This window comes from Akebia trifoliata, chromosome 7 (assembly GCF_017979445.1).
Source record: "Akebia trifoliata isolate Shusen 1 chromosome 7, ASM1797944v1, whole genome shotgun sequence".
Classification (NCBI taxonomy): domain Eukaryota; kingdom Viridiplantae; phylum Streptophyta; class Magnoliopsida; order Ranunculales; family Lardizabalaceae; genus Akebia; species Akebia trifoliata.
In genome coordinates, this window is record NC_141381.1 from 26,819,426 (window position 1) to 26,839,704 (window position 20,279).

The 20,279-nt window shown below is 35.0% G+C and overlaps 2 protein-coding genes across 5 annotated transcripts; both read right to left on the reverse strand.

The window, feature by feature from the left end:
* Positions 1 to 9,209: 9,209 nt before the first annotated feature.
* Positions 9,210 to 9,961, reverse strand: LOC147398664 (uncharacterized). The gene has a single exon (XM_086447922.1). The coding sequence runs from the start codon at positions 9,830 to 9,832 to the stop codon at positions 9,368 to 9,370; it is 465 nt and encodes a 154-aa protein (XP_086304048.1). The 5' UTR covers positions 9,833 to 9,961; the 3' UTR covers positions 9,210 to 9,367.
* A 4,125-nt stretch (positions 9,962 to 14,086) lies between these two features.
* LOC147398665 (uncharacterized) lies at positions 14,087 to 20,051 on the reverse strand. Of its 4 annotated transcripts, XR_015179973.1 has the most exons (3): positions 19,894 to 20,051; positions 17,089 to 19,161; positions 14,087 to 14,672 (listed from the first exon to the last, which is right to left on the reverse strand). XR_015179973.1 is itself a non-coding variant. In XM_086447925.1 (2 exons), the coding sequence occupies exon 2, from the start codon at positions 19,000 to 19,002 to the stop codon at positions 17,242 to 17,244; it is 1,761 nt and encodes a 586-aa protein (XP_086304051.1). In that variant the 5' UTR covers positions 19,003 to 19,094; positions 19,894 to 20,049; the 3' UTR covers positions 16,493 to 17,241. The 4 variants fall into 4 exon arrangements, 3 of the variants coding, with proteins under 3 accessions (XP_086304051.1, XP_086304050.1, XP_086304049.1); XM_086447925.1 differs by lacking the exon at positions 14,087 to 14,672 and having other exon boundaries at positions 16,493 to 19,094; positions 19,894 to 20,049; XM_086447924.1 differs by lacking the exon at positions 14,087 to 14,672 and having other exon boundaries at positions 16,493 to 19,122; positions 19,894 to 20,048.
* Positions 20,052 to 20,279: the final 228 nt, after the last annotated feature.

Here is a 20,279-nt window from a genome sequence, read left to right on the forward strand (position 1 = left end):
AATGTACAATAATAATTGTTGCGCTAATTAAAAATGCTATTATACAATATAGTTAAGAGTAATGATTTTTTGACGTCTCCCTCTGACACATGCCCCATCACAGAATCGTAGATCATTTGCCTTGGGATACACAAGAAAAAGATTTATTGTTAAGCATATCCCGAGACAAATGATCTACGATCATGTAATGGGGGCGTGTGTCAGAGGGGAGCATCATATTATCACGACGCTATATATGGTGAAACCCAAAGCAGTCCCGGCAAGGTTGATTTCCTCAAGAATTTTTGTAATGGGCTATATGTCCACAAACCCAGAAACATTTATCAGCTGTACCCATGTGTTGTAGTCACCTTGTATCGTACTTGAAAATTGTGACCTGCAAGTAATCCTTAAAAACCCACGCATGTAGGGCACAACTGCACATGCAATATATAAGAGGTATATATGATGGGTGAATACCTTTGGCAACATACAAGGCGACCCATTGTACACATGCTCGAAGCAACTTTGGTCGTGTGTTGGGCATTGCTTGATAGCTCATGCGTACACACTTGCTTATGAGGCTTGGCTCTACTCATCATTAGAGAAAGTATACATACCTTTAGGGGTGTCAATGGGTACCCATTTAACCAAAACTTAATCGGAATCAAAACCCCAGTTCCGGAACCCTTTTATTGGAACTGATTAGAGCCAAGTTTAAAATGGAACCGGAACCTTTAGGATCTATCCAATGGGTACTCGAGAGTACCCGGAACCGATTTATTTTGTCATTTCTTTCCATACTATAGATGATTTAAGGTATTTTTTTATTTATTTCAAAATAAATGAATCTTCTATAAAATTCTTAAATTTTTCATATAAATTATCGATTGGATCTTAAAATGAACTACTCTTCTAAAAATTTATTACTTTTAACAAAGATAAATTTCTTTTTTTTTTTGAAAAAAATCATTAATTTGTATCTTTAGTATAACAAATTATAACTAAGTTAATAATTTTGTCGATAATATGTTAATTTTTTTAAAGGATTTTTATTATTATTATAATGATTTGAAATACTTTTTTTTTTTCTCATTCCATTCTTGAGAACCAGAACCGATAGGTACTCGTGATTTTTGGCAGTTTTGATTTCATTTATTTTGGAACCGAACCTGGAACCGACAAGAACCGGAACATAACTAAATATCATGGCTATGGTTCTACGTTCCTTAGGAACTGATCCATTGACACCCCTAAATACCTTTGGAGATTGTGATAACATCTCTGTTGACACCCCAATTTGACTGAACAAATCTGAGAGCTTGATCGAATTTAATGAGGAAGGATGAACTCGAGAGAATTTCAATAAATTGAGTAGGACCTACTCTAAGCAAGATCAAGGCATAAATCAAATTTCGATTTTTAGCCTGCTCCTTAGTGACTAACGATCAAACATAAGCTTGCCTGATCGTTGGTCACCCAAAGGGCATGCCATTATTGTGATGGTCTTTGTTTGGTTACTTGACAGGCAATTTTTGCACTCGTTGCCCACCTAAATGCAAAGTAGCTTTATTTTGACCTTGATATAAGCCCTTGTGTGCACGAGATTTGCTTAAGGAAATGATTCTTGAAGCATTCCCTAATTGGTTTATTTCTCAAGAAAAGCCTCTACAATTCCTACAATGCCCATGCATTAACCTCTTCCTAATTTTCTCCACCAAGGTTTTCTAGTAATCATCCCATTCTTCCAATCTTGACTCAAGTGGCTACTTGAGTTGAATTACCTCCCTAACGTCATCTTGTTAAGATTCATTAAAGGTGATTTACTTTTATGCCCCCTAACCTTGCTCACAATTCAAGAGGATTTCCATATGATTATATGTAATTTGACCATATTCCAAGAGTCATGACCATTTTATCCAACCAAGAGAATACTCTAAAATTTGTGGGCAAAAACATTTTTATCCTTGGAATGTTAGAAACCTAGCTAGGTGTACTGATTAGAAAATCCAAAAATCAAGCACCAAATTACATGCCATTTAACCTAGTTCTCTAGAGATTGACCCAAAGTCAAGGGCCTTAGACAACTTTAACCCTCTCATAAAATTCTCTAAAACCTTGTTGTTTTTTACATTCATATCCCTTAATCGTCATGATTGTTAAGACTCATATGGGTGTAAAAGACAATCAAAGACAACTTGATAGAGGATAATTGATATTATTTTTCAAGGTTTTATTGAAAATATTAGGAACTCCAAGAATTTGGATAAGTTTATCCTCAAGGGTCTTCAAAAAACCTATAAATAAAATCCATATCCAATGCAAAAAAAAAAGAGGACCTCCAAGATCCCAAATTCTATCAATTTTATTTCTCTAAGCTTTCCTACACCCCAAAATTTAAGTCCAAGTGAAATCTCGTCTTACCTACAGGTCCTTTTGAGAAAGAAGAGCTAATTAAGAAGGAAGAAAAAAAGAGAACCAAAGTCAGAAGAGTTTAGTTTCAGTTTATTGCACATTTTCCCTCTAAATCCCCTCTTCTTGTCTCCCATTCCCTTTGTTTTGATTATCTTTAGTTGTAGCAATGTAGCTTTTAATTTTCCTTAATTCAATGGATTGGGTGGTAAAGAGTAAACCTTTCATGTGAGGTAATCTCTCCCTATAAGTTCATAATAAGTTCCATAGAGAACATTTAAATTCCAAAAGTATTAGTTGTTTCCATTTCATCTTAATTTCAAGAAATTTTGCAATTCTTAGTTTAGCTTTTTTTTTCTTATTTTTCATGGCTTAAAAGTAAAAGAGTAATACCTCTTAGGAGGTAATCTTCTCCTTGTAAGTCCATTGTAATAAGTTCCTTTTAGAACACTCGTGCATACACAACATACACACATCGTATTTTCAAAAAGGGCTATGAGTCAAAGGTATGAATCTTCTTAAATTTACACCTAACTCTCTAAGCCAACAAAAACAATCCCATTGAGACACATTTCATGCATGAAACGCTCATTGTTATATTCTGAAGTTATCCAAATCATAGATGCACCCCTACCCCCCCAGGACTAAACTAATAAAAAAAGGGTTGTCAAGTGAGCATTATGTGTCTAAAAGAGCTTAGGGACCCAAGAGAGTGAAATCCATGTGGATTTACACTCAAGTCCCAAGCTCACAAAAAAAAAATTCTTTATTTAGCTTGTTCACCGTATTTATTTTTCCATTTTATAAAATAAAGCTATAATCAATTTTCCTTTTAATTTCTCTATAATCCCCTTCTAGTTTTTAAATATCAAAAATTGATTTTCTACTTCACGTATGGTCATACTTTTGGTAAACATCATTTGATGGGTGGGACAAGGTACTTAACACTTTCCTTGCCCCTCAACCGAACCTCATTATTTAGTTATTTAGGTAAACATACCCCTTATCTATTCAATATGAGTCACTACAAGTTAAAAATTAAATTTCTAAACTTTTTTTGTGGTATCCATTCACACCTAAACTCTTTTGATGGTGGCGACTCCTAAACCCATTGTAGATGAGGTCAATAATTTATTTTGAACATTATGCATGTTTAGATGTTAATGCATTCAACGTGATGATACCATAGAAATCATTGGGGTGATTAAATCTACTATATTTTCTCTTTAATCTTTTTTTCCTTTATTTTCTTCTTCAATCTATTTTTTAATATATATTTTTGTTTATTTGTGTCAAATCAACGTATTTGAACCCTTCCTTAATCTTATTAAAATTCTTGAATTTTGATTATTGAAATCTTGAATCTTGACTTCTTGAAACCCCTTTCGTACAACCCTTAATCCCTACCCTACAAATTTCAACCTTTAACTAGGGGTGTCAATGGGTACTCAATTACCCGAAATCAATTAATCGGTTTTGGGTCCACTATGAGAGACCTGGTTAATTTTCGAGTCGATTATGAGTAGTAATTTTAAGGACCTATTAAGAATTGGGTCTCCATCGGGTACCCATTAGATAAATGGGTAAATAGAGTGTTTTTTTTATTATTATTTAAGAGGATGTTTATATTATTATTTAGTAGTATAATTAATCAATAGTAATTAATAGTTATGGAGAGATTTTTCAATATTTAATAGGGATAATTATCAAAAAAATACAAAAAAAAAAGTATTTATCAAAACAAATCCAATTTTTAAAATATTTCAAAAAAGATACAAAATCGGTCTTTGAAAGACCGATTTTTCTCTCTCCTCTAATATTTAAAAAAAAATGAAATTTTTTTAAAAATCGATCTTTGAAAGACCGATTTTTATCTCTCTTCATTCATTTCTCTCTCTTCTATTATTTTAAAAAAAAAACGAATTTTTTTTAAAAGTTTTTCTCTCTCTTCATTCATTTCTCTCACTCTTTTCTCTCTCCTAAAAAAAACGAATTTATTTTTAAAACTTTTTTCTCTCTCTTCATTCATTTCTCTCACTCTTTTCTCTCTCCTAAAAAAAAAGAATTTATTTTTAAAAATTTTTTTTTCTCTCTTCATTCATTTCTTTCACCCCTTTCTCTCTCCTATTATTTAAAAAAAAACGAATTTTTTTTAAAATTTTTTCTCTCTCTTCATTCATTTCTCTCACTTCTTTCTCTCTCCTATTATTTAAAAAAAAACGAAATTTTTTTAAAATAGATTTTTCTCTCTCTCTTCTAATAAATTCGTTTTTTTTAGGAGAGAGTAAAGAGTGAGAGAAATGAATGAAGAGAGAGAAAAACTTTTTTTAAAAAAATTCATTTTTTTTTTAAATAATAGAAGAGAGAGAAATGGTAAGAGAAATGAATGAGAGAGATAAAAACCGGTCTTTCAAAGATCGATTTTAAAAAAAATTTCATTTTTTTTTAAATATTAGAGGAGAGAGAATGTGTTGAGAAAATTTGAGGAGAGAGAAAAATCGGTCTTTCAAAGACCGGTTTTGTATCTTTTTTGAAATATTTTAAAAATTGGATTTGTTTTGATAAATACTTTTTTTTGTTGTATTTTTTTGATAATTGTCCCTATTTAATATCTTCTCAAACAAATAACTTAATTCTCAAGTCCGAACTCTTTCTATTTTCTAAACCTTTATCCATGTTCCCTTCTCTCCTTCTCAAGTTTCAACTTCAAAGAAAAAAAAAATTACACTCACATGCTTACAGGTTAGATTTTTGTCATCTTTAATCTTTTTAAAGATTAAAACACCCCATTAAAAGTTCAAACAATACAAACAAATAAAAGAGTTTAACTAGCCTTACTAAGTTAGTAAGGATTTCACCCTTACCAAGGCTCCTTGGTCTCATCTTGTAACATAAAAAAACATGATCTGATGATTTAGGGTTTCAAAGGACAAAATTCTATGAACTTATAAAAAAATATTAAAAAATTTATTTTTCACATTTGAATTTTTAAAAAGTTAGGTGGAAGTTCGGTAGCCATTATTCTCAAAACCTTGGATCAATCCCTAAATAAATATTTTTGAATTTTTATATATGAGTTTTTGGATGAAATTTAAAGGGTTGTGATGTTGGATTGCTGATGTGGTAATCCATTTGAGCAAAACAACCCTTAGAAATTAAGTCAAATTATATATATAGGGTCAGGTTCAAACGACAACCATTTCAACACACATATAGATAACGTGTTTCGTCTTATATGGGCAAAAATGTTTGGAATGGGCTGATTTTTTGTGAGGATGATCTCTGTGGTGAGGAGATCATCCTTGCCAAAAATCAGCTCATTATGAAACTTCTAGACCGTCCAATTTTTGTAAATTAATTTTGATGGGGTTACAAGTTTTGGAATGGGATGATTTTTTGCCAGGATGATCCCCTCATCACAGAGATCATCCTCACAAAAAATCAGCCCATTCCAAACATTTTTGCCCATATAAGACAAACACGTTGTCGCAATGTGTGTCGCAGGAACCCGATATATATATATATATATATATATATATATATATATATATATATATATATGGGTCAGGTTCAAGGGCCATATGAGAAAACATATGAGAAAACTTTCGTTTTTCAAAAATTTTTAAAATATGGGTTAGAAATTTTGGATTGAGCTGATTTTTTGTGAGGATGATCTCTATGATGGGAAGATCATCCAAAAAAAAAAAATCAGCCCAATCTGAAACTTCTAACCCCATTAAAAGTGATTTAGAATGTGGACCGTCGATTTTTTACCAATTTTTATCACTAATTTGTAAATCACTTTTGATAGATTTAGAAGTTTCTGATTGAGCTGATTTTTGTGAGGATGATCTTCTCATCATAGTGACCATCCTTGCAAAAAATCAGCTCAATCCAAAACCTCTAACCCTTATTTTGAAAAACGAAAGTTTTCTCATATGGCCCTTGAACCTGACCCTATATATATATATATATATATATTAATGGGTAACGGGTATCTCTTGGGTTAGTTTGGTTCAAAGGTCCCATACCCAAAATCTAAATTGAAATCAATGTTCAAGTTCGGGTTCGGGTTTGGTTATGGGTATACACGGAACCGACCCATTGGCACCCCTACCTTTAACTATTTCTTTTATGATATAACCTTAAATCCCAAATCGTAATTGTGAAATATTGTAATTAAACCCACAACTAAACCTTTGGGATTTACCCTAAACTTTTACGATGACTCTATTATAATCAAAATCCTTAACCCAAATCTCTAACTAGATTCCCTACCCTTAGTATTTCATTTTCTTTATTCATCGTCATGCATCATTGATGAGACAAAGGGTGCAAATAGTTTGGTGCCCCAAACTACATTTCTGTTCCAGCTGAACTCATTGGATTGAAGTGTCCAACATTGTTGGAAACTCGAGAAGTCATGGATTATTTAAGAATGGAAAATGTTGAACTGACTTCCTTGAAAATTATGTTGACGTGGCAGTGTGTTGAGAGCCACTAATCTTTCTTATTGTATCTTGAGAAAAAAAATATATGGTTCTCTGAATATTGATGTGTCCACGCAATGTTGAATGCAGTGTCCAAAGAAGTCAGTTTAGGATGACTCTTTAGGGATAATACTAAATTGACTGAAAAAACAAGCACTCAAATACACTGACTGAAGTGGCACCGATCACGGAATCATTATTTTTCTTATGTATCTCGAGGAAAAAATTATGATTCTGTATGTACCACGACGTCGGTGAGTGTATTTGAGCTTTTTTTTTTTTTAAATCAATTTAGCATAGCTCATAATTTAGACATTAGTCGTTCTACATTTACTTCCTACCGACATTGCACTGACCTGGTGTTGTACACAGAATCATAGATCTTGTCACTCGTACTTGTGGAAAAGCATCTTTGATTCTGTACAGACTTGCACATCAGCGTAGACGTAGTGTTGAATGCAATGAAGCCAATGTAGAATTTTTCTTTAAGAATAATCCTCCAAGCTTTGGTGAATATTTGAGAAGAAAAAAAAAGTTTGAAAAGAAAGGATTTTTGTAGGTAATCAATTATTTTTTGCAAGAGGTCTAATATAAGGGTGTTTTAGATGTTTTAATCTATCATAGAATGACATAGTCAAGGTGGGTATCTAATCATTTTGGATACACAAGGGTATTTCAAATATTCATCAAAATGGGGAGGGTACATCTAAATCACCTAAAAAGTCTTCATAATTATTAATGAGAGTCAACTTTTACTTTTTACATCCCAATATCTTAAATTATTTATCACACCTCAATTAAAAATTAAAACACACTCTTTGAACATAAAAGATTTGGCTCAAATTATAATATCACCATTACAAGACATTATAACACTCCTTCATACAATGTCAGTAGTTTCTATTGGCATCCCAACCTTTACTTATTCTCAATCATTTACTTATTTTATTTATTTTAATTAGATTGTAATAGAGTAATTGGTAAAAGTTGAGTGCCACTAGCTGCTTTTTAACTAATGTGGACTCTATATTTTGGTAGAGTCATGCTACTTTGCACCCGCCATATACTCTCTCAATGCCCACTTAAGTGGAATCTTTAAAAAATAAATAAATAAAAGAAAATTACACATATACCCTCATCGAATTATTCTATACACCCACCATCTTCTCCAATTTATCTACTGAATGAAAACCCGAACCATCTCACCATCTTCTCTATTAATTCTCTCCTTCAACGTCTCTCTCTCTCTCTCTCTTCATATTTATCTCCTTCTGATTTTTTTGAGAGATTGAATCAATGGAGATTAGACTTTAGGATTTTTTTCAAGTTATCTCTTTTTTTTTTTTTGAATTTTTTTGCATTTAATCATAAAAAAAAGATGGAAAAAACACTTTTAAGACCTTTAAAAAGACACTTTTGAATTGAAGAACTCGAATATTTTTTGATAGATTTTGTTTGGTAGATTTATATCAAACTTTTTTTTGCAGATTTGGTGGGTATCCTATCGAACATTACAAATCCAATGCGGTAGTTACCTATTGAACATTACAAAATAGATTCAATAGACTTGATTAGAGGTGTTAGGGTTACATGAGAAAATTTGATTTAGTAGGTACTTATCGAACATGTTTTGTAATGTACGATAGGTACCTACTGAATTGGTTTTGTAATATCCGGTAGAAAGTTATGCTCAGTAGGATATCCACCGAACAAAACTTTCTTGTGTTTGGTATGTTGGTACATACTTAAATGGATTTGTAATTTTCGATAGATACCTACTGAATCAACTAAAATAAGTTTGATTTCAAAGCCTCCGAAGATTGTTTGATGACTTTGAAGATTTTTAGTAAGTGAGTGTAAAGAGTGTTATTAAAAATTAGGGGTAGGTAGTCGCGGAACCAGGATTTTGCCCATGTGGGGACAACCAAGAGTATAAATTCTTTTGAGGAGACAAGTAATAGGCAAAAAAATAGTTGTGGGGCAACTAAGAGTGGAAAAAAAAATTGTGAGGCCGATAGTGGCAGATTTTTTATACCCACCGCTAAAATCTGTCACAATAGCTCACAATCCATAGACTTTGAAGATTCACAATCCCGATTGTCAATCCGCCCCTGGCTGAGAGAGTATACAGTGGGCGCGAGTAGCATACTCTTTTATGTTACATGTCTTTAGAGAATGAAAATTTCTAGTGTCCAACTCCAAACGAGTCTCCAACTTCCCATCCCCTTGAAAACCAAAGATATTTTTTCAAAAAGTTCTATTTTAGTTTATTATTTCAACCCATCTTCATCCAAATTCCAATTAAGCATAAGAAATGTACATCAAAAAAAATAAATTAAAAAAGAATTAGAATTTAGAAGTCCTCTCCCAAATAATAAACACACAAATATGTTAACAAATCAATTATAACAAACTGAACAAGTACCCCTTAACACCAACATTTCCATCATAATTAATACAACAACACTTCACATGTGAGCATAAACTTAGAACAAGAAAGTAGCAATGGCAGCAACACCCACAACAGCAGAAACCTTCAAGGCGCATGCACCCCCGGCCTTAGTATCATCTTCAGTTGAAGGTGCAGGTGCAGCTCCTAGGCCGTTATAATCGATGGGTGGCATGTAATATCCCCCTTCGAAACCCGGAGCTGGTGCCGATGAGGATCCATCAGCTGCACCATCAGGGGACAATGCTGGGGGGGAGTCTGTAGAGCCTGCAGGGGCAGATGTGGGTGGTGCATCTTCACTGCTACTTTTGACTGGGGGTGTAGCGGCGGAGGATGATTGGGGAGCGGTGGCGGGTGACGATGCGGGAGATGTCTTCGAAACTGTGGGTGGGGATTTGGGTGATGGGGATGCTGAGGGGGATTTGGATGGTGCCTGTGCAGAGACGGATCCTGTTATTACAATGAAGGTGAGAGCGAGGATGACAATGGTTTGTCGTGCCATTGATGTAAATTTAGGTGTAGAGGAAGGGGTAAAAATGGAAGTATAAATATTAATGGATTCTTTTAATGCAGATTTCTCTATGTGAGATAGAGAAACACTGCAGTGGAAAAAAGAATGAGGAAGAAGGAGAGTGTTCTGAGGTTTATATAGGTTTGTTCATTGTGGAGGTTGTAACCGCTGTGGTTATTGACACGTGTCGGTGAATGTTTAGTTGCTTTATTTCCGTTGAACCCGTTATTTTGTTTGTGTTCCTGTGGTGTAAAAGTTATGTAAGAGGTGAGGGACTGGTGGCTTTATTGACCTGATCAATCGGTCGTCGGTGCAGGAATGGCCAAATGGGTGTCACACCAAACATGACTCACCCCCTCTTTAAATTCCACGTGGCACACTTCAGTCGCACTAACTTTGACCTATTTCATGGCAAATCTATATATATATATGGAGGCGATTCAGCGGCCCTAAAGTTTGCCAAACATCTTGCCAAATATTTTTCAAAACATGGGTAAGAAGCTTTGGAATGAGCTGATTTTTTGTGAGGATGATCTCTATGATGGAGATAATCCTCACCAAAAATCAGCCTATTCCAAAACTTCTAACCCCATCAAAAGTGATTTATAAAAATTGGACGGTCCACGATTCTTCAACTTGTAAATTAGGGTTAGAAATTTCAAAATGAGCTGATTTTTGGTGAGGATGATCTCTTCACCGTAAAGATCATCCTCACAAAAAATCAGCCTATTCCAAAACTTCTAACCCCATCAAAAGTGATTTACAAAAAATGTTTGGCAAACTTTAGGGTTGCCAAACCGCTCCCTATATATATATGTGATCGCTGATAATCTTAGGATAATAAAACACTGTCAAAATTTTTGTCCTATGTGACTTAAAAGTTTTAAATTAGGCTGATTTTTTTTTATTTTTTGTAAGGATGATCTTTATGGTGAGGAGATCATCATTGCCAAAAATCAGCCCAATCCGAAATTTCTAAGTCCATCAAAAGTGGTTTACAAATTTTCGATAAAAAATCAACGATTCACAATTCTAAACCACTTTTAATAGACTTAGAAGTTTCAAATTGTACTGATTTTGGGCAAGGATGATCTCTTTGCCATAGAGATTTTCCTCACAAAAAAAATCAGCCCAATCCGAAGTTTCTAAACCACACACACACACATATATATATATATATTATATATAGGATGCATTTGGCAACAATGTTAGGGAAGACAAAATGTGTCCTAATGATCCCAGTCGTTAGATCACGTGCGATCTAATTGCAAAAAATCATAGTTAGCAATTCCGTGGACAGGAAAAAAATGGTATGAAAATATATCGGGTACCATTCGGAATAGTGAAGCACCAGTTCACTCGAAAATTTGGTAAAAAAAAACATAAGAAGATAAAAATACGATATGAAAATAGTTTGAAAATGATTTGGATCTAACAATTTTTAAAACTTTCAAAAATTCATATATATATGACATATGATATCTACCAATTTTCATCTACTAATCAAATTATCAATACTTAAATTAAAAATATCTTAAGTAAACAATCCACAATCACATTCATCCAATAAAATATATATTCGCAATTAAAAATTTAGTTTTAATCCATCTAATAATCAATGTAAATGAAAAGTATAAAAAATAATATACTAATTAATGTCAAAATCATCATGTCCCACGACGGCGAATCAGTAAATTCCACGTGGGCAAGTGGGGGCGATTTTCAACTTAGGATTTTTTTCCCCCTTCTTTTGAGTTTTGAAGTTAGAATTGAGAATAGGAAAATACGAAGTATTTTATTAAAATACTTACAGGATATATGTACAATTTGCGATCTAGTCGTTGGGATTCAAAGATCTGCGAATTAATCCTAATCTTTGAAACCAACGACAGTTTTGATTGGAAAGAGTATTATTCGTCTAATTTGCGAATCAATCGCGAATTTACTAACCATGTGCAAGATTACTTAATATCTTATACGATTTTAACAACGCCATCTCTGAACTTTTTCTTATTTATCGTGACCTCCCTCACATCACTTAAAATGTAAAATAGAAAAAACAAATCGAGCCTCTCTTCCTCTCCTTCTCTACTCTCTCTCACAAAACAAAATCTAAACATTGAATTTAAAAGTCCAATGTTTCTCTTATCTAAACAAAATCTCACACCATTGTTTCTCTTTTTTATTTCTTACACTTTCTCAATCTCGCTCTGATCTGAAGTTCTTGGCCTGTTGGTTCTCGAAAGATAAATATCAACCCAAGCTCAAATTATACATGGGCGAGCCAAAACCGATCCAACCCAAACTGATTTGGTCTATGTTTATTAGATTTATTGAAATATAAAAATAATTTTAAATAGTTAAATCGTAATTTTATTTTAAAATTCGACTTGAATGTTCATCAAATTGACTCAACTCAAAAATTAGCAAGTTGAGTCAAGTAAGATTATGCTGAATTTATGAATAATTTTTAATAAATAATTATTTTTATTTTTATTTTTAAAATAAATATTATTAATCAAATAAATTGAGAAAAAAAATTTATTTGACTCCGTATATTTTTTTAGATGAAAAAATCTTTGAAAGAACCTTAATAAAATTTAAATAATCCGTATTATTTACTAAAGGACCATTTGGTACATATTCTCAATAAAGAGTCCTTCAGAGTCGTTGTCCCCACATTTTCCACCCTCAAAAGAAGTTCAATGTTCCCTAGAGATAGGCACTAAGGTATCCGCTTAAGATCTATCTCAACAATTCCTTTGATGGAAACTAGCATTTAAGGCCTAGCAACAAGCAATGGTTTAATCAACTAATCTCTTACTCGGTGAATTTTGCAAATTTGTGAAGAAATTCTCCATCGACGAATTTATCAAATAATCTCTAATTCAGAGAATTTTACGAATTTTTTGGATAATTCAGAGAATTTTGTGACTATGGTTAGGATCATGTGAAGGAAATTGTAATTAATTGGTATCACTGTTAATCATAAATAATATCATGATGTCTAAGTTGGTTACAGCGATTCCATGTTCATTCATAAACATGGATAAATTCATGTTCCATGGACCAAAACCAAGATAGATCAACCATTTCATTTGATGAATAAGAGGACTTGATTAAAACACAGCCTTGCTCCAAATTGTTAATTGTTAGAGAGCTTATACTGCCACGCCAACTTTTACTAATGCCACACCAATCCCTATGTAAATTACCAAAGAATTGGTTTTGCAAATAGCCAACACAAGCATAAACCAATAGGGAACACTAAATCAATTGATCTTCACCAATGCCGCCATCTAACTTAAAAATGCAACTCAATATCAATATAGTATGGGCGCAATAGAGAGAAATGAGGCTCAACAATGCCAAATTACCTCATGGACCTACATGCGTCGAAGGCTGAAGTGAAAAAAACAAAACAAAAAGATTAAGCAACACAAAGATCTCAATGATCATATAGTGTCTGAAGAAGGCTTAAAATCTATACATGATGGCAAAACACACAAAGAACACCAAGAAACAATAGCACATAGGAGGAAGACATAGTGATGTATGAGGAAACCTCAACAATCAGAACAATCAGAGCCATAACAATGGTAAGATAGATAACAATTTATAATTACCTTACATACACCTAAGTCATAACGAAAAATTGGAAATCTCCTTGGGAGCAATGGAGTCAGGTCCAACTACCCAAACTTTTTTTTTTCATGATTAGTGTAAAAAACTTATTAAAGAGAAAAGAGCAAGAGGACAAGATGGGCCCTATGCAAGTGACTGGAACACAAACTAAAGAATAAAAAAGACCAACTGCTTTACACCCAACAACTCATCCTCCCTCGGCTAAATTAAGCACTACAAAGTGTATCCCACTTAAAAACAAAGTCTTTGAAAAACACCCCTTTGAAGTCCTTGTAAAGTTTGCTCCAAATAAATAAGAGATCCAAAATGTCCAGTATCACCTTCTGAGTATTCTTTTTCAGAGAAGTTGTATAAAGGAAAGGATACTGAAGTGATCAAATCGAATTGCCACAACACTTGTCTTCCCAAAATCTCACCCTATCTCCTCTTCCCACCCTGAATCTGATCCCCTTACTGAACAGCTAAGAAACCTTCAAGATTCCTTCCCCCCCAACTCTCCCACCTAAATGCAGCAGAAATCTACCCAAAATCTTCCAACCTAAATGCAGCAAAAAACTTCTGAAACACCCAAATATTTACATATTGAAGAGCAAATGCATATGAAAGAAAGATAATTTATTCCCATAGGGAACTATTTTCAATAAAGAGTGATTTTTTTGAATCTTACCAAGGCTCATTACAATTGAAGGAAACCCAATTGTTACAATGTTTTCAACAGCTCAGCCCTCACTCAATTGCTAAGATGTATGCAACATATCAAACTTGAACAAGTTCAAACCCCAGAAAACATTTACAGGACCTTTACGACTCACTGATGAAGCAGGACACAACAAGACCAATTACACGTTCTAAACCAAATGAAAAATCAAGCTCCTAATTACAGTAAAATCAAGCTATGCATACAGACAGGTGGACATTGATCCGAAACTGACTCCAACATCCCCTCAACACTTTACAACTCTGGTGTTTGACCACCATTACAACAGATTACATAGTGTGTGAGGATAGCATGATGAATGCTAAATTCTTTGTAGTGAGATAGCATCATTGGGAGTATTTCAGACTTAGCAGAGATCATTGCCATCATCCGACGTATCCATTTGTGGAAGACAATTCACTCCTATTCCTTCGATTAACCGAAATATGCTGATTCAGCAATGTTGTAAAGAATTGCCTGCTTTACTCCCTGGATATGTTGATAAAAAGGAAAATGCCAAGTTAAAATTTGTACATATAGGCCACAATCCTACAATCTGTATCTGTATGGCTGACCATCACCGATACTGATAAACATTTGACTGGGCATGGGTATGTATGCATTATGTGTAGGACTATTAGAGATCACCTTGAAGTACAAGGTAATAATACAAGTGGATGTATGTAAAAGGGAAGACTCAATGAAATATAATTGTGTTTAACATCTTGGTAGTGTGAAGGATGACACATACGACCTCCTTAAGAAACCTTTTTTTTATTTTTATTTTTATTAAATAAAAAAATAAAAAAACACCTAAAATAATCTAACTTAGGTGAGTCAACATTGGTATGTGACCACACAGCGAGAAATCATAAAAGTGCCATGTCATAGTTACATATATTCAGTAGCTATAATCTCCTAAAATCTCTTACAAATAATACAACCCTCAGATTTGTTTTTTTATTTTACAAGTAACAAACCTACGAATTTATTTTTTATGAGTGAAAATGATTGATTAAAAGGGAGAATGGTTGAGATGACCTCTCCAAAGGAGGAAAAAAAAAAAAAGAAAGCAAATTAAGATATTGCCACATGGTTACAAACCCAATCCCAACTGACCAAAAGACTCATCTAGATTCAATAAAGACTGAGTTCCAATGGAATAGGAGACTCAAGACTTCAGCGACAATCTCATGGACTTCCTTCTGCTTGCCCTTGAAAACTCTTTCATCCCTTTCCTTCCATAGACCCCAACAAAATGGCGAAGGGAACAAAGCTCCCCAACTTCTTCTTGAATGCTAAGAAACATGTGCCCAGTTGAGACCAACTAACAAAAACACCCACAACATGTTTAGAAGACAGCCCAAGAAACCAGGACCAAAGTTTTGATGGCATCACAAAGTGAATAAGGACATGTTTCACCGATTCACCATCCAAAGGTGTTGGGGTGGGGGGGAAGACTATTATACTGCTATAGTAAACAAATTACAAATGTATATGAAAATTTTAATCTATTATAACCACAAGACACCCTCTGGTTCCCTCTGTACCACATGGCAGTCTGCGACAGATATTTTTTTACCTACAAAATTTCGTCAAACCCAAAGAAGATAAAAAAAATGACATGTAGGTCAAAAGGACCATCCTACAAACAACCAAAGAAATTTACAAGGAGGTCTAAGGAAAAAACCCAAAACCAACACCTACAACATCTCTTCACTGGTCAAGATCCATCAGGCCCTTAAAGCTAAAACTTACTTTGCTTAGTTGGAGAAGAAATCGAAGCACAAAACCATTGGCACTTCAAGGAGATTTAGACCCCAGGAAACATGTCTTTCCCTTTCAATTCCCTCAAAAGAGCTATCTTGACACACCAATGCAGACCTCACTAACTTCTTCTTTCACCTTATCAGCTTGAGCGTAAAATTGCTTCCCATTCAGTTAAGCTAGCCTCTAACTAACAAAGATCTAATTGCACCTTAACGTCTTCTCTTTTTTATATCTTTTTCAATTTTCTCTTCTCCACAACTTCGATATAAGGTGACAAACAATTACTACAAATTTTATTTACAGAGGAATTGTTAAAAATATTTGAGTATTAATAGCTATTAACAAACCTATACCTTCAATAATGACCAGATCACTACACTTGAGTTAGAATGCAAGCAAAATACAATTAACATATGTCCATAACAATTCACAAGTACAAACCAATTTTGAAGGCATGGTTCTAGCTCTCTAGGCAAGAGATATAAAAGAAACACAGTATAGAAACTTCTCAATTTCAAGGATCAAGCCACACAATAGGAATTTAGAACTGTAGCAAGCCCCACTTTTATTGAATCTCAATCATAAAAAAGATAACCAAAGATAAATCTGAAACTATAGTAATGATACATATCAATGTATGAGGACTTACTATAAAACTATCATGGCTACACATGGTCGGATCCCCCTGTAACACAAATCTTAGAATAAAGATGTGCAACAGAAAAGGGCAAAATCAACTCCTCTGTTCCGACAAATAAACACAATGAGAACCAATTACATTAAGATCCATTATGTGCATCTAATGACACCGAAAGGTCTTGCCTAAGGGAGTATGCAAATTCTGTTAATAGAAAAAGCACAGATACATACTGAACACATACATATAAAACATTAAAGAAGGTTTCAAGTGTGTATAGGTCACATGCCAAGAACTACAAGGAATGACGGTCAAACTAGTGGAAAATAACAGGCAGCAGGATACTAAAAAATTCAATCTCCCATACCGAAAAACTATTAATCATTTTTAAGCACACAAGTCTCCATTGTTGCATCAAAAGATGTTCAGAAGGGAGTAATATGGAAGCAGAGGATATATATGCTCTTCCCTCTTATACCACACAAGTGAAAAACTTACTCTTTCCATTTGAAGCCACGCTCCTATGAGTAATGGGTTGATGGAAGTAGTGGCCACCCAATGAAAAGTGACGCTGAAAGTGAATATGCGACCTTTACAAGGCCTGTTCAATTACTTCCCATAACGATGATAGAAAAAGGTATTATTAGATTCTCATTCTGAAGGTAGTCGACGCCTCTTCCCATAATCCACGTCCCTTGATCGAGATCTGTGGTCATCCTCTTGCATCATATTTGACTTGACCCGAGACCTTGATGAGGACTGCCCTCTATCCCAGTCATCACCATTATCCCATTCACGCTCTCTTTGTCGATGGTCTCTATACCCATCCTTTTCTTCCTTGTATCGGTGATCCCTATCAGATCTTTCCCAATCTTGCTCTCTCTCATCACGATGCCTCCTCTCAGAGTTCCCAGACCAATCACGCTCAGAACCTCTATCCTTCTCCCGGGAGGAAGCATTAGACCTTCCTCCTCTTTCGTGGCTTGCGTCTCCATACCCATAATCAGATGCTCCATCATCTCCAGCATAACTTGACTCCTTCATTCGTGCATGTTCGTCTCCTCCCCATTCACCCATACTTGTATCCGTCCACATACCACCATGATGTCCATCCATCCCAGTGTTGCCCATCATTCCCATTCCGTTCGCAGACACTCCCCGACCAAAAAAAGCGGGATTTACATGTGGAGCCACACCGGGAAGTCCCATTGTATTAACAGCTTGATATGAAGGAATCATCCCGGGAAAAACGGGATTTTGAAATGCCCCATAACCACCTCCTCGTCCCATATACGTCGGATCAAATCCTGCAGCCATCATACTCTGAGGATGCATCAACCCACCAGCCGGACCCCCCAAAGCCGGTCCCACGAAGCCTTGTCCATAAGGATTTCCACCATTAACACCACTCCCGATCATGTTCTTTGCTCCGATACCCCCTCCTCTTCCTCTCATCATTCCTCCACCACCTTGGCCTCTATTGAATGTTCCTTGCCCACCACGAGCCCAACCAACTTTTCCGAAGTTCCTACCATTGTCACCTTGATAATTCATTCCACCACCTCTCCCAACCCCATCATTCATTGGCCTCCTTCCCGATACTTGAGATTGAGCTTGAACTTGGGTTTTGTTTAGATATGAAGCCCCCATTTGCTTCAGAGTTTGCGGTGAGGCAAAAGTCACCACACAAGCTCGGCCATTGAAATTATGGCCATTCATACCTTCTTTACAAGCTGATGCAGCGACTGATTCAAAGAACTCAACTTGACAATAGCCCTTCGATTTCCCACTAGCCCTCTCGTCAAAGAATTTTATTTCCTTGACCCTACCATATTGAGACAACACGCTTTCAAGCTCCGCATCAGTAGTCCACCAATGCAACTCTCCCACAAAAAGCATGCTGTTACCATTCTCAACGACCGGACGAATCACATTTTCATTCATCATTGGACGATTGGCATTCAAGTTCACTTGATTTATCGGCATCTGTGTGACTCCTCTAGGGGCACCAGGACCCAAAGACATTTGATTTGGATCAACCCCACTTTTGGGAGGAATGGGTGATGGTCCCCGAAACTCAGTATTTCCTACTTGAGCTTCGGAACCCATCGCTGACACACTCCCTTTTTGAGAAACCTCATCCGGGTAATCCCCAATTCCCTTGGTAATTTGGTCAGGGAAAGTTGCTCCTACGTTTGAATCCTTCTTTTCTATCTCAACACCTGGGATGGTTACCTCCTTTGAAACACCATGTTTGGGGATCCTTGAACCAAGATCGTCATTCATCTGAGCTTGGACTCCCTCATTCGCCACACCTCCCGCTGAGACCGGTTCGGATTGTTGCATCTGCATGAAACCCTCACCAACGTTCACGTCGTTATAGAGATCGTCATACTCATCATCTTCCCCCATTAGTTCCTCCTCTGCAAGTGCAGGGATTGCTCCACTACCCTGATACTGCAACTTCTGGCTTCCATACTCTTCGTCTCCGTAATCCAATTGCTCTTCAGCCATTGAATCCATTTAAGTTGGCTCCAAATTAACCAAATAACAGAAATCTTTAATTCTAATCTACATAAACATAATAATACTAATCAAATAAAATATCTTTTATCCAACAGAAATTTAAAAAAAATTATGAACCCATTTCATATCAAACAGGAAAAACATATAAAATTATAACTCAAAAACATACAATAATTGGGAAAAACAATTGAAAATTTCTACAATCCATTAAAAAATAAATTGGGGGGGGGGGGGGGGGGGGTTCCAAAACACACGAACACACCCTAAATAATAGATAGATATGGATCCAAATATCCAATATCAGAGAAAATAATAATAGAGATCTTTAATTCTAACCTACATAAAAATAATAATACTAATCACATAAAATTTCTTATATCCACCAACAATTAAAAAAAAAAAAAAATTAAGAACCCATTTCATGTCAAACAGGAAAAACATATACAATAATAACAAAAAATATTTTAATTTCTACAATCCATTAAAAACAAAAGGGGAGGGGGGGGGGGGTCCAAAACATACCCTATAAACAATAGATGGAGATGGATCCAAATATCCAATACCCACCTCATAAAATCATCAGAAACTGAGGAATCCCTAATTCTCACATGGTGAAACAATAACAAACAGAGATATCTCCAATACCAACTACATAAAATTGTAAAAAACACAGAAATCTCCAATACCCACCACGTAAAATCCAAAAATAAAGATGGAGAGAAGTAAAAAATACCCATCCTAGAACAACAAAAGATAAAAATTGCAGAGAGTTCTTACCAGGAAACACTACAGGAGAAGACGTAAGAACAAATGGGATCAAGCGAAGAAGAAGTTTAGATGCTCTGTTGCAGATTCTGTTGAGTCCTACGCTCTCCTTTACTCTTTAGACGCCAAGGTCTCCTACAAAGTACAAACTCAAAGTTGGGGTTTTTTACCATTTTCTTCTGCTGTCCTAGTTGAAGAAGAACGGAGATCTAGTATTCCAGTAGTAGGATAACTTTTACAACTTCACCTTCCAATGTTTGCCAAGTGGAACCACTTGTTTGGTCCCTCTAAATCCAAAATGTTTAGCCCTACGCCACCGGGTTATCGGGTTCGATTCAGGTTTGTGGTTCATGGTTCGTCACTCTAGAATGAACCCAATTCGTTTATGGGTAGACCAA